This window comes from Leptonychotes weddellii, chromosome 4 (genome assembly GCF_054177405.1).
Source record: "Leptonychotes weddellii isolate Sample4059 chromosome 4, ASM5417740v2, whole genome shotgun sequence".
In the NCBI taxonomy this organism is placed as follows: Eukaryota; Metazoa; Chordata; class Mammalia; order Carnivora; family Phocidae; genus Leptonychotes; species Leptonychotes weddellii.
In genome coordinates this window covers 57,522,670-57,537,746 of record NC_138372.1, presented here as the reverse complement: position 1 = coordinate 57,537,746, position 15,077 = coordinate 57,522,670, and the positions used below count along the sequence as shown (strand labels likewise).

General features: G+C 37.4%; 2 protein-coding genes across 2 annotated transcripts in view; both read right to left on the bottom strand.

The window, feature by feature from the left end:
• The window catches only part of MSH4 (mutS homolog 4), a 110,315-nt gene that overhangs the window by 91,298 nt on the left and 3,940 nt on the right, over window positions 1-15,077 (bottom strand). The gene's annotated exons all lie outside the window — the stretch shown is intronic.
• LOC145721296 (medium-chain specific acyl-CoA dehydrogenase, mitochondrial-like) lies at window positions 385-9,716 on the bottom strand. The gene is made up of 6 exons (XM_081818648.1): window positions 9,566-9,716; window positions 6,110-6,197; window positions 3,783-3,880; window positions 3,593-3,662; window positions 2,920-3,020; window positions 385-2,094 (listed from the first exon to the last, which is right to left on the bottom strand). The coding sequence occupies exons 1-6, from the start codon at window positions 9,593-9,595 to the stop codon at window positions 1,936-1,938; spliced, it is 546 nt and encodes a 181-aa protein (XP_081674774.1). The 5' UTR covers window positions 9,596-9,716; the 3' UTR covers window positions 385-1,935.

Genomic DNA, 15,077 nt, shown 5'->3' with positions numbered 1-15,077 from the left:
AGCGATATTGAGCACTTTTTCATTTGGATGTCTTCTTTGGAAAAATGTCTGTTCATGTCTTCTGCCCATTTCTTGATTGGATTCTTTATTCTTTGGTGTTGAGTTTGATAAGTTCTTTATAGATTTTGGATACTAGCCCTTTATCTGATATGTCATTTGCAAATATCTTCTCCCATTCTGCCGGTTGTCTTTTGGTTTTGTTGACTGTTTCCTTTGCTTTGCAAAAGCTTTTTATCTTGATAAAGTCCCAATAGTTCATTTTTGCCCTTGCTTCCCTTGCCTTTGGCGATCTTTCTAGGAAGACGTTTAAAACTAGATGTAGGATATCAATAAACCATATCAATTAAAATGTAGATCTCTTCAACCAAGTTAAATTCATTCATGTGTAATCATCCATTCAAATGTCTATTTAGTATCTACTATGTACCAGGTTATGAACCAGGAGATGGAAAAAACAGAGAGAAAAGACATCCTATCTTCAAGACTTCCACAACAGTGGAGATGAATACTAAATATATTGTATTTATGTACTAAAGTCATACACAATGGTCTTGTGAATCTAGTTTAGCTTTAGGGTGTCAGGAAAAGCTTTCCAAAGGTGATGCTCACATCAAGTCTCAAAAAGAAAAAGGAATTCTTTGGGGATAAAGAAGGAATGTGTATTCCAGGCAGAATAACATATGTAAATGGTACTGAGATAAATGCAGGGTTACCCAGCATTTGTAATTCCAAAGTAGCAGAGTTCTATAACATGTAAATTCTGTATATGTAAGGGAATTGACTATTTTCATTTTCACCCTTGACTTCATATTTTGGGTACATTTACTGCTATTATGCATTAGCAGGGGGAAAATGTATAGTAAACCTTTATTAATTCAGAAGTTAGAATAACTTAGGGACTACAGTAAATTTATTTTTATATATACTGAAGGTATTGATAACAAACAAACAGCCAAAAAATGTTTAAAATACCTGAACTATTTTTAAGGACTTTTATCTTAGAAATACCTATTTATAAGCAATAATTATAAATATTCTTATCAATGCATTAAGATAGGTTCTCCTAAGCATGTCTATGCTAAAATTTTTTAGCCTATTTCTAGTATTATATGTGCTACAGAAAAACAATCTAAATGTGTCACACAATTCTTAGACAATATTGAGAATTAGCCTACTAAATTCTCATTTGTTGAAAAGTAACCAATTAACTAAGAAATCTGTATAAATGTTTTTATTAAGCAGTTTGCCTTATTTTTATAAGGTACCTGAAATAAGAAACCTTGATTTTTAACTATGACTTTCTACCCTTTCAGACCAATTTTCACAATTAGTTCAAAACAAATAACAATTTACTGTATTTTGGTATCATAATCACACCCTAAGTTGAAATCTGTTCAACTGATAAACAAAAGAAGTCGAAATCCTTATGTAAAAACACTTTCAGAATAGATCCTCAGTATGGGTGTGTATATATATATAAATATCTTTTTTTTTTTTTTTAAGCAGGCTCCACACCCAATGTGAGGCTTGTACTCATGATCCTGAGATGAAGAGTCATCTGCTCTACTGAATGAGCCAGCAGGGGGCCCTTGTAACTATCTTTTTTAAATCCAATTTAAATATTTGTTGAGTAGTGCTCAGGGAATAATAAAATCTATAAATATTCTTCCCAAGTCACTCATTCAACAAATAGAATGATAACTTTTCAGTCACATTAATTTCCTATTAGTTCAAAAGACTACTAGTTCAAACACCTACCGTCCTACATTCAATCTGAACTTCCTGACACAATCACTCAGGTCTTGGAACTGCAGAGTGCTCCATTAAATAGCAAATCTTTCTTTCTTGGAAATAAGATAGGAGACTGTGACACTTGCCTGGTACCCCAGAAACACCATTACACCTAAATATGTTACTAACTTTTATCTTCATGTGTTATAGCCCAGTGTACACATTTGTACTGGAAAGAAGAAATAGCACCCTTGTTCCCAAGCAGCAGCTGTGTATACTCACACACATCAGTGGCTCCTCAGTCAGCCTCCTCAAATACTTCTTTTGTTGTTGGTCATTTCCAGCAATAAGAAGAGGCATTTGCTACCAAAGAAAAGTGACATTGAAAAAAACAAGATATTTTTATTAGGTATGTACATTCAGAGATACTATAATTCAAAGCAAGAGAACTACTTTCTCCCAAGGGGTAAGTCCAAAGAACTGGCCTTTATTCTTTAAGGAAGCTAAACCCATGAGGAAATAAATCTGTGAATCCAGGATTTTCCAAAATTAAGTTATGTAGGACTTATTGGTAATATGTAAAAATCCACTGTAGTAACATGCACAAAGAATTACATTTCGGATAAATGGTGTGATATGTATGACCAGGCCTCTTAAGAACTGCTCACTGCCAGCAGTGTGGCAAGCCATCGCCATCCTTCTCTCCTGAATGCTTGTTTTTGGCCTTGCCCTTACCTAAGAATTGCCACTGAAGCAGCAAAGTATACAGTTTCCCTACAAGGACAGCTAGGACTCCAATTACTGGAGACAACAGGGACAGAATGATCAACTTAGGCAATAAGAACTCAAGTCTTCACTGCAGAATCTTGTGTTCCTTTTATTTATCTTTTTAAAAAAGATTTTACTTATTTATTTGACAGAGAGAGACACAGCGAGAGAGGGAACACAAGCAGGGGGAGTGGGAGAGGGAGAAGCAGGCTTCCTGCAGAGCAGGGAGCCCAATGCGGGGCTCGATCCCAGGACGTTGGGATCATGACCTGAGCTGAAGGCAGACGCTTAACGACTGAGCCACCCAGGTGCCCCTCTTCTGTTCCTTTTAAAGAAAATTGTGTTGTACCAACTAACGTAACCTAGCAGTACTGTCTCATTAACGGTTCACTTAGGCAATTAATTTTCTAAGAAACTTACCCCCAAAGAATTTGCTTCAATAGCAGTCTGAACCCCTGTACATCCATAAGCCAGTTCTTCAGTAATTAAACAAGCATCAAAAATTCCAAGTCCAAGACCTCCTATAGTATCAAAATATTTTAAGACCCATTATAATATGTAGTATATCTCGTTAGAAATAAAGCTGAGCTATTTTAATTAACAAACTAAAAAGTGTTCTGCTTAGCACAGTAACAAATTATACTTCTCTAAAATAAGTTTTAAATATTTCAAAAAATTTTCTATTTGTAATCTGGACCTGTCTTCCTGTTTCTACTTGGTTTTGTAAAAATTTGTTTCAACTGTGCTAAAACTTTGACTCTTTCACCTGAAGGAGTGACAATCTCACAGAAAAAAAGTCTAAACAAAATGTAAAATCCAAGGTAGAACCAAAATGCAACAAATTGACTAAAGAGAAATTACCAACGTCTAGGATGAAGGTTGAAACGAGTTATAAAGGGAAAGCCTTGAAGTGCTAATACAAGGTTTCTAAAAACAGCCAAATACCAAAGTCTGAACAGAAAGATAAAGGTAGAAAGCCCTTTATCATAAATGACTTATAGAAATGGCAGCTGAAAGAATGACTGAGTAGATAGTTTTACCATCTTCCCTGTTCATATGCATTGTAAGGATTAAAAATGTGAAGAAAGCTTACCACAACTCTCTGGAATGTGTGTATTCATTAAACCAAGTTCCCATGCTCTTTTAATTAGGGGGACAGGGTACTAAAAGGAAAGAAAAAAGTAAAAAAAACACCCCAATTATATTAAAATCTACATAGTTTAATTATATAATCTTATAAAAGATGTAAAAAACTTTTTTCTCTTTAAAATGCATAAACCTACCTCGCCAGTTTTATCATATTCTGCAGCAACTGGGATTATTTCTTCCCTGGCAAATTTACGAGCGGTAGCTTGAAACTCTTTTTGCTGTTCAGTGAGCTCTAAGAGAAAGTCATTTAGAAAACATTAAAACAAGATAATGAGCTGAGGAAAAAAAGTCCTATGAAATCAGTATGTGAAAATTTATAATGGTGTCTTTAACTCTTGATTATCCAGAAAGTCCACAAATAAACCACAAAGACCACAATACACTTTTGGACTAGCAAGATTTCACTATACAATATAAATAAACCTATGTCAATACAAGTACCAAAGGAGGTAGGTAAGATTTCCAGCTTTTACAAATGAGTAACAGGCATACTTGTTTTTCTCTTCCAATTGGTGAAAGAAAAAAAATTTTGTTTTTACTTGTTATTAGTTCCTAAGCAGATTTATCAAATGTTTAGTAATAGTGAAATGAAACTAAATATAAGACACTTCCTGATCTCAAGAATCAGTCTAACTAGGAAGATGAGACATGCTCAGTGACCAAAAACCAATAAAACTTATTCCAAAATATCACATAAGAATACCAATACTACAATTTTACTCTTCCTTTAAACTCAGATAATTTAAGGTTATAAATCAGCACAAAGGAACTGGTAAAGTGGTGGGAGGGTTTCTCAAAAGTTAACAGTAACATAAAACTCTAACTCAATTGTATAAAATACAAGGTTCTGTTGTTATAAAACTAGTGAAATGAATATGGTGGCTGGACTGAGGACAGGAGCCGATCACTTGGATTTTTTCAAATCCACACTATCACTGGGTTTTAATGTGGTTGTGTCCAACATCAAAGGATAGATAAGATTTAAAAGAAATATAGGGTATTTTGGGTAACAACAATAAGAACAAAAGCAAAGAGTAAGAATGAGCAAGCATACTCAAAACTATAATAATCATTTGTATAGGGATGTGAGAAATAAAACGTAAAAGACGTGAGAATTTTGGAGTTGGATCAAACAGCCTAAAATTGAATCTCTCATTTTATAGGTAAGGAAACAAAAGCTCAAAATGAGGACATGATAGCCTCAGTCTTACAATGAATTAGCAGTAAAAGTATACTTAGAGTTTCGGTCACTGTCTCTACATCACAATTTACTTCTAATATTGGGACCAGCAGATACCAAAGTCGTGGGTGAGTAAAGGACAGGGAAGGCAGGGACCTAGTTTGAATTATTCATTGAGAACCTACCTAAGTCCAGTCACTGTGTATTAGGAACTTTCTATATATCGTATATTAATCTTCAGATAAATTCCGTGTTGTAGGTATTATCTCCACTTTAGAAAGAGCCAGATACAACTGCCCACAGACATTATCCCTAGTCCCTTACTTAAGCCTTTCAACCTCCCTCCTTCCAACACTTGTATCTATCTCATCCTGTTATTCACAAACCATTTCTCCTGCTGGTTACTTACTACTAAATACCAATCTCTATGTGACAAACTGAAACTAAAGAGCAATTATACCGAACCTATGTTAATCACACAATAAAAGAAAATCCAACACCCCAATGCTATCCTCACGTGGCCTGAAATTTTCCATTTAATTCTTTTTAAAAAACTATAGAAAGCTCTGAGTTTGTCATTTTTATCTGGGTATGAGTTTATTATCTGAGCTGCCTTGTAACTATTTTCTGAGACCAAGAAACCAGAGAAAATGGATTTTTAACTAAAGGAAAGGTAGTAATTTTGAAGCAAGAAGCACTTTAGGAGGTGATCGATGCTAAAAATAGGGATTATTATTTCAATTTTTTTTTCTTTCCTCAGGATCTTCATTTTAGAGAGCAAAGGGAAAAAGAGATCTTATTCCTTTTCCTTCCAATACCACATGACTCCCTGATCCCAGGACTTTAAACCCTATCCATTAGCACCAAAACTGCAATTCAGATATATTAAGGTCAAAACAGGCCTTGGCTTATTAGCAGGTACCTAGCGCTATGTATCTAAGTGTTCAAAACATATTTTTTGCATTCAAATTTCTAACTTGAAGACTGAATATATCAGTAAATTCATTATTTATTTTAGGGTTACATACTTAGGAAAAAGGGCACAGATATTTATGTCTGCTGCTAACACAGACCTCTACATAGGATATTATGCTGGAAAAAAAAGAGATCAGGAAGAATGGGTGTGACAGGAAATCTGTGGATGGTAATTGGTTCTATCCACTGACAGACATTACTAAGATGATTTACAAATATATTCCAGACAAATACATATATAATGCAATATAAATGCATGTGTATAACAAATATGTTTAAAGTCAAAACACAGAACAAAACATATACCAAAATTAAATCCCAATCTTGGTTCACGCTGTAGGGCAGCTTTTGTATGTTGTGATCTCCAGTCAAAACGAGAAAGACTTTTTAGGACCTGTAAAGGACAATTTTATTAAAATAAATTTGATAAATTAAACATCAAATAAGAGAATACTGGCAATTACAAGTGAGTATAGCACCTTGTTTGACTATACTCAAGAGCATAGTTTTTTAAGCATTACTTAAATACCTTCAACTGTAATTTAATTTCTATATTAAATAAGCCAAGTACTAGATGTATGAACATTTATTACGAAGGGAATTTTTTTTTTTTAAAGCAATGAAAATAACACAATCAGCAGTATTTGTACTACTGAAGTGGAGTGTCTCCGAGACAAACAATAGTCAGGGGTAGTAGCAGACTTAGGACTGCTATTCTGGAAATCTCACCTACAAGCTTTAGGACATTTGTGATTGAGAAGTTGGGGTGGGGGCAAAAATAGGACAGTATAACACTGTGTTCAAGAGTTCCCTAGTCTACCAACTTTGATACCCTGTTCCTGTGAGCCTCAGAGGTATGCTTCTGGGAATATTCCCCTTGGAGGATTCCATTTTCTAAGATACCTCACTTTATTTAACAAAACAAATTAGCCTAAAACTATGTTCTATATTTTCTGCTGTAGTCTATAGGCATTCTTAGAATATTCTACAACAGTGGTCAGCACACTATGGCAGCCACCAGTTTTGTAGATAAAATTTTATTGACCACCATACAGTCTATTGCTGCTTTTCCAGCAGAGTTGTACAGTTGCCAGAAACCATGTGGTCCACAAAGCTGAAAATATTTACTGTCCCTTTACAAAAAAGTTTGCCAACCCTATTCTAAACTACTGATATGCTACATTTCTTAATATCTGCAATATACTATTTCTTTAAAAAGTATAATCAGATATACATATATTGTTCCTTTGCAATCCATTTTTATACTCATGACAATTTAATGTATACAAAAGTAACCATTTGCGTTTATTGAAGTTAATGGAAACCATACTGTAACTCCTTCCTATGTTTGAGGACAGCAAAATCAGTTTATACTTCAAAGGATTTGATGCAAATATCTCTATGCAATTCTAATATTCCAAAGAAAAGAGAAACTGAACAATATACTAGAAGATCAAGAACCAAACTTGCTTATGTTTTTTGAAAACTGTAAAAAGAAGCTGTCCATTTTGTGGATGACAACTTTATAACCACCTACATTTAAAGTGACAATAAAAGATTGTCAAGTATCCAAAAAGCTCTTTCAAAATAATACTTTATACAATTTTGAAAAAAAAACTAGAGTATAAAACTCCTATTTTCTTTGCAATTTTCATTAATTTTTGAAGTAAAACATGGTTTCTCTAATCTTTATTGTTCAGTCATCATAGACCAAATCTATACTTGTTTACAGTCACATTCCACATATTAATTCACTGAATCTCCAAATCAAGCCTAGGATTAAGGCACTACTTTTATTCCTATTTTGCATATGAAGAAACAGGCTCAGAAAGGTCAAGTGAAATTGGCCAAGGACACTCTATTAGGTAGTGGAACCAGGATAATAACATTTACTATAGAGAATTCATACCATCAACCACCTTGCTATATACTGCTCTTTCAATTTAAGTCTCCTAATTGGTTTTTACATTCAATAAAGAAAAACATCCCACAAAAATCAGACCAAAAAAACTTGGCTCTTCTAAATGTGTTTAGACACCAGTGCACAAAAATCAGACCTCATAAGACAGGTAAGAGTCTGCCGAGACTTTAAATAGGCAATTATTAGTGGATTTAAAATAATTTACAAAAGTTTACATATTATTTTTCAGGAAAATGTTAAACAAAATACAAAAGTAGCTACAGTCAGGGAACAATCCCATCGATCTGCTAATGATATATAATATTAGCCATTTAGAGAGGTGGCTCAGTAGACACAGAAAATAGAAATAGATTATTTGGATTTAGAATGGTTTAAGTCTAGACTCCACAAGTATTTTCCAGACTTTGCGCCAATTACAAACTTCCTGTAGCTTCTTTTCAAACCTAGAAAATGAGGCTTTTCTTACTGGATAATTTGTTGAGGTGATTAAGAGTCTTGGACGCATAATGCCATATAAATATTGATTTTATTACTTTGGGCTCTCTGCCCAGAACAATCCAATTCCAAATCTCCAAAAGACAGCATCTTCAATCAAGCCTCAATTCTGCAATAATAGCACAACTATAATTAAATGCTTTTGTGTATTTCTTAGGAATAGAAGAATCTTAAATTTTATGGGAGTGTCAAAGAAGAGATGGAGGTGTAAGTTTTCTGGATTAGGTTTTTCTGTATTTTTCCTTGGAGAGACTGAGAAATCGGTCATTTTGTTTTCCTGGTGTCAGAGTTAAAATTCATTTTTAAAACCCCCGATTTCTGCCTTCAGGGCCCCTTGTTTTTGTTTTGTTTTGTTTTAAAGATTTTATTTATTTGACAGAGACACAGCGAGAGAGGAAACACAAGCAGGGTGTGTGGGAGAGGGAGAAGCAGGTTTCCCACGGAGCAGGGAGACCCATGCAGGGCTCGATCCCAGGACCTTCGGATCATGACCTGAGCCGAAGGCAGACGCTTAACGACTGAACCACCCAGGCGCCCCCAAGGCCCCTTAACTTGTATAGCAATAACAAATATTGGGCAACAATCCATTAGAATTCTTATAAATTCTAAAACTTCTACTCTTTTTGGGCCAAGAACATTAATTTATTAACTTAATTATAAATGACATTTAAATGGCAGTCTTGTGTTAATATACCAATAATATTTCAGATAAAGAGCATCTAAGTGAGTGAGACAAGTTAGAACCTGTGAGTATAGACAGCTGTCTAGTATAGACAGCTTGGAGCAAAATTCTGCGGTAGGTTCTTTTTACTTCCTAATGTACAGAACATAAGCGGTCTCCTCCATAGTCCAAAAACCAAAAGCGTATTAAACATATTAAGCATCCCAAGAAGCAGCTGCTTCATTTTCCTTTTCCCGGTAACTTTGCAGGCGCCCAAGATAAGGCTGTCTGAAATCTACACTTTCTGGCCTGTATCAATTGCACGATGAAATTTACTTGATGATTTTTTTCTTGGGCTGGAGATAGAAAGCCAATAGAGTTTTCTCAAAAACATACTGCAAAAACAAGGCCTTTGCTCGTTCTGAGATGCCCGCGCAATTCAAAGACAGGTTCGCGTTCGGGAAAGGGTGAGATTCCTGGAGAAAATATCTGGAAAGTTCCCGGGCCAGAGGGAGGAAAAAAAAAGGACATTCTGAAAGTGACTGCCGCCTACATTGGTACGGGGGAGTCCCCCTCCCAATACCCAAGGACAGCACCTATTTTCATCCCATGCTTCCCTCTCTCCCACTCCTCCAAACATCACAACCTCCATTTCCCACCCCCACCGAGCCTTGCTCTCTCTCACCCCGCGGCTACGCCTAAACACCGCGGCCATGTTGACTCGCGCTCCGGGTCCACAGCTCCTAAGTCCCAGCGCAGCGCCAAGAGGGCCAGAGTCCTCCCGGGCGCGAGGCGCTAGATCCGTCTCGCCCCGCCCACACCCTGGTCCCGCCCACCGGCGTGGATTTGGGTGGGGAGGGAGGGGAGCGGTTGCGCCGAAAGGGGGCGAATAGGGGAAAAGGAGACTAGGAGGCGGGGAGGCGGGGGGGGGGGGGAAGTTGCGTGCGCAATGCAGCGGGACGCTTCTGCAGCGTCCGTACGACCTTGGGCGCGTGGGGGAGGGGTGTCTAGCGATCTCCTGGGGCCTAAAGGGTCCCGAGGGGTGGTCCACAAAAAGGCTTCGTTTCCCTCGAGCCGTGAGTTCAGACGACGCGACTTCTCGGTGGGAAGCGGAGGGTCCTGCGGAGAGGGATCCCGGAGTCACGTTCCTTGGCTGGAGCTGGGCAGACGTCGAGGGCGGGGGAGCGGTCGGCGCGGGGCCAGCCCGGAATCTGGGTGAGAGGGCGCGGCCAGGGACCTCTGCGCGGTCTGCGCCTACTCCTGGCGGAGAGATACCTTCCTGGATGTCAGCCTTGACCCTTGGTCCAAAGACCAAAGGACATACTGTGCTTAAAAAAAACAGAGAAATTGACTCACCTAGATAAAGTTGACCTTCACTAATATTCCCAAGGCTGTTTATTACCACCCACGTGTGTGGATGTGCAGTGTCCTTGGAAATAAGATGATCGTATCTAAAGCTCCTGGTTCAGCGAATGAATGTTGGAAGTGAATGTCCGCCTGAAGAATACTACTTAAAGTCACTCTCTTCCAGTTAGACCCTGAGTTCGGAGACGGAAGCTATAATGTTACAGTGCTGGGGGTTTTATAAAGCTGTACAAGTTTGGATAGCTTTTTGCGAAAGCTAGTAAGAGCCCCAATGCAACGGGAGTGTAAATGTACCCCGTAATTCCCAGGACTTTTAGTTCTCTCTCTCTTTTTTTTAAGATTTTATTTTTTTGACAGCACATGCAGGAAGAGCGGCAGGCAGAAGGAGAGGGAGAAGCAGGTTCCCAGCCAAGCAAGGAGCCTGATGTGGGGCTCAATCCCAGGACCCAGGGTCATGACCCGGGCCTAAGGTATCCGCTTAACCTTAAACCACTGAGCCACCCAGGTGCCCCAGGACTTTTCATTTTTATTACTACCGTCCTAGTTTAGGCTCTCATCACTCACCAGTAAATCTTGTTAACTTGCTAAATAATCTTTTTTTGCCTGGTAAAGGCCAGCCATAATCTCATTCTAATTTAGCTTTTTAATTCCTATATCCTGTTATTGTAGTCTCCTACAGGAACCTTTCCACTTTGTCTTCTGGGGATTTATAATGTATTTATTGAGACTGGGCACAAGGCAGAATGTTAATTATGTGCTAAATTCAAAGTTAAAGTACCAGGGTAACTCGGAAAATGGAGAACACAGTTTGTCCTGGAATCATTAAGAAAGCCTTCAAAGAGGTGGGTAAAACACAAAGTGGACTGTTAAAGATGGGTAGGATTTGACTAATGCAACTCTAATTTTTTCAGTTTCTTATTCTGAACATTTCAAGCACAATGAAGATGAACAAAAAATACAAAATCACCGTTATGCCCATCACCTAGATTTAAAAATTGTTATTGTCCACTCATATGTGGAATTTAAGAAACAAAACAGACGAACATAGGGAAAAAAATAATTGTTATTGTCTTATTTGTTTTATTTATGTGAGTATGTGTTTGGTGTCATTTTGTTTTCGTCAGAACCCTAAGTTGAAACATTAAGATACTTTACTTCTAAATACTTTAGCAGTACATCTCCTGCGAGGACATTGCCCTATGTAACTACAAAACTTTATCACACCTGAGAAAATGAACTATTATTCTCTAATATCATTTAATATCCAGTTAATATTTATATTTGCCCATTAGTCCCCTAAATGCGTTTTGTATGTAGTTTGTTTTTGAACCAGGATCCTATCAATAATTACATATTGCAGTTGGGTTTTAACTTTCTTTGGTCTCTTTTAACCACAAACTTTTAATCTCATCTCTTTACTCACACGCCCCCCAATAATTTTGATTTTTTTTTTTTTAAGAAACAAAGCCAGTTGTCCTGAAGAATATCATATTTCTGAGTTGTCTGATTGTATTCATTTTTGCTTCTAAACCTTGTATCTCCTATAAACTGCAAGTTCCTGGAGGCTTGAGTAGTTTACATTAAACATATTTTGCAAGGCTACTTCTTACTCAGGTCATACTGTGTAATGTCCAGGTTTATCTCACTGTTACTGATACGTTTGATCATTTGATTAAGGTGCTAACAGGCAGCTGTTGTAAAGGTATATTTTCCCCTTTGCAATTAAGTAATCTATAGGGTGATATCATGTCAAATAGTATTTCTAAATTTTGCTCAGTGGCAGACATGGAATCAGCTCTCAATGAACACTTTTTGAGTTGGACACTGTTCCACAAAACTTTTACTATGTTTTTAGGTGGAATAATTCAAATAACTCCCCAATGTTCCTTCATCCCTTGCCATCTCTCCGTAACTAATGGGAATATGACATAAAGATAGGTAATTCTTAACCTGGTGGTTAAGTGGTTCTTAACCTGGGACCCTTGAATAAGCTTTAGGTGGATGTGAAAATCTGTGGAGTTAAATGAAGAATTTGCTATGTATGCATACATTTCTTTCTTTCTTTTTTTAATTCTATTATGTTAGTCACCATACGTTACATCATTAGGTTTTGATATAGTGTTCCATGATTCATTGTTTGCGTATAACACCCAGTGCTCCATGCAATACGTGCCCTCCTTAATACCCATCACTGGGCTAACCCATCCCCCAACCCCCCTCCCCTCTAAAACCCTCAGTTTGTTCTCAGAGTCCATAGTCTCTCATGGTTCATCTCCCCCTTTGATTTCCCCCCTTCATTTTTCCCTTCCTACTATTTTTTTTTTTAAACATGTACTGTATTATTTGTTTCAGAGGTACAGGTCTGTGATTCATCAGTCTTACATAATTCACAGCACTCAACATAAGCACATACCCTTCCCAATGTCCATCACCCAGCCACCCCATCCCTCCCACCCTCCACCACTCCAGCAACCCTCAGTTTGTTTCCTGAGATTAAGAGTCTGTTATGGTTTGTCTCCCTCTCTGGTTTCATCTTGTTTCATTTTTCCCTCCCTTCCCCTATGATCCTGTCTTGTTTCTAAATTCCTCATATCAGTGAGATCATATGATATTTGTCTTTCTCTGATTGACTTATTTTGCTTGGCATAATACCCTCAAATTTCATCCATGTCGTTGCAAATGGCAAGATTTCGTTTTTTTGATAGCTGCATAATATTCCTGTGTGTGTGTGTGTGTTGTGTGTATATATATATACACCACATCTTCTTTATCCATTCATCTGTTGGTAGACATCTTGGCTCTTTCCATAGTTTGGCTATTGTGGACATTGCTGCTATAAACATTGGGGTGCATGTACCCCTTCAGATCACTACATTTGTATCTTTGGGGTAAATACCCAGTAGTGCAATTGCTGGGTCATAGGGTAGCTCTATTTTCAACTTTTTGAGGAACCTCCATGCTGTTTTCCAGAGTGGCTGCACCAGCTTGCATTCCCACCAACAGTGTAGGAGGGTTCCCCTTTCTCCGCATCCTTGCCAACATCTGTCATTTCCTGAATAGTTAATTTTTGCCATTCTGACTGGTGTGAGGTGGTATCTCATTGAGGTTTTGCTTTGTATTTCCTTGATGCCGAGTGATGTTGAACACTTTGATGTGTCTGTTGGCCATTTGGATGTCTTCTTTGGAAAAATGTCTGTTCATGTCTTCTGCCCATTTCTTGATTGGATTCTTTGTTCTTTGGGTGTTGAGTTTGACAAGTTCTTTATAGATTTTGGATACTAGCCCTTTATCTGATATGTCATTTGCAAATATCTTCTCCCATTCTGTCGGTTGTCTTTTGGTTTTGTTGACTGTTTCCTTTGCTTTGCAAAAGCTTTTTATCTTGATAAAGTCCCAATAGTTCATTTTTGCCCTTGCTTCCCTTGCCTTTGGCGATGTGTCTAGGAAGAAGTTGCTGCAGCTGAGGTCGAAAAGGTTGCTGCCTGTGTTCTCCAATAGGATTTTGATGGACTCCTGTCTCACATTTAGGTCTTTCATCCATTTGGAGTCTATTTTTGTGTGTCGTGTAAGGAAATGGTCCAGTTTCATTCTTCTGCATGTGGCTGTCCAGTTTTCCCAACACCATTTGTTGAAGAGACCGTCTTTTTTCCATTGGACATTCTTTCCTGCTTTGTTGAAGATTAGTTGACCATAGAGTTGAGGGTCCATTTCTGGGCTCTCTATTCTGTTCCACTGATCTATGTGTCTGTTTTTCTGCCATTACCACACTGTCTTGATGATTACAGCTTTGTAATAGTGCTTGAAGACTGGAATTCTGATGCCACCAGTTTTGCTTTTCTTTTTCAACATTCCTCTGGCTATTCAGGGTCTTTTCTAGTTCCATACAAATTTTAGAATTATTTGTTCCATTTCTTGTTGAAAAAGTTGATCGTTTTTTGATAGGGATTGCATTAAATTTATAGATTGCTCTAGGTAGCATAGACATTTTCACAATATTTTTCTTCCAGTCCATGAGCATGGAATGTGTTTCTATTTCTTTGTGTCTTCCTCAATTTCTTTCATGAGTATTCTATAGTTTTCTGAGTACAGATTCTTTGCGTCTTTGGTTAGATTTGTTCCTAGGTATCTTATGGTTTTGGGTGCAATTGTAAATGGGATCGACTCCTTAATTTCTCTTTCTTCTGTCTTGTTGTTGGTGTATAGAAATACCACTGATTTCTGTGCATTGATTTTATATCCTGCCACTTTACTGAATTCCAGTATGAGTTCTAGTGGTTTTGGGGTGGAATCTCTTGGGTTTTCCACAAAAAGTATCATATCATCTGTAGAGAGTGAGAGTTTGACTTTTTCTTTGCCGATTCAGATGCCTTTTATTTCTTTTTGATGTCTGATTGCTGAGGCTAGGACTTCTAGTACTTTGTTGAATAGCAGTGGTGATAGTGGACATCCCTGTCGTGTTCCTGACCTTAGGGGAAAAGCTCTCAGTTTTTCCCCATTGAGAATGATATTCACTGTGGGTTTTTCATAGATGACTTTTATGATATTGAGGTATGAACCACCTATCCCTACACTCTGAAGAGTTTTAATCAAGAAAGGATGCTGTACTTTGTCAAATGCTTTTTCTGCATCTATTGAGAGGATCATATGGTTCTTGTTCTTTTATTAATGTATTGTATCACATTGATTGATTTACGGATGTTGAACCAAACTTGCAGCCCAAGAATAAATCCCACTTGGTCATGGTGAATAATCCTTTTAATGTACCGTTGGATCCTATTGGCTAGTATTTTGGTGAGAATTTTTGCATCCATGTTCATCAGGGATATTGGTCT

Excerpts from the sequence above, each read along its gene's own strand:
- LOC145721296 (XM_081818648.1), bottom strand. The coding sequence starts at position 9,595 with ATGGCCGCGGTGTTTAGGCGTAGCCGCGGG. Across the intron at positions 3,881-6,109 it reads AAGATTGGGATTTAATTTTG|AGCTCACTGAACAGCAAAAA; the intron begins GTATATGTTTTG and ends ACTTTCTCTTAG. Across the intron at positions 2,095-2,919 it reads TTGAAGCAAATTCTTTGGGG|CAAATGCCTCTTCTTATTGC; the intron begins GTAAGTTTCTTA and ends TTTCTTTGGTAG.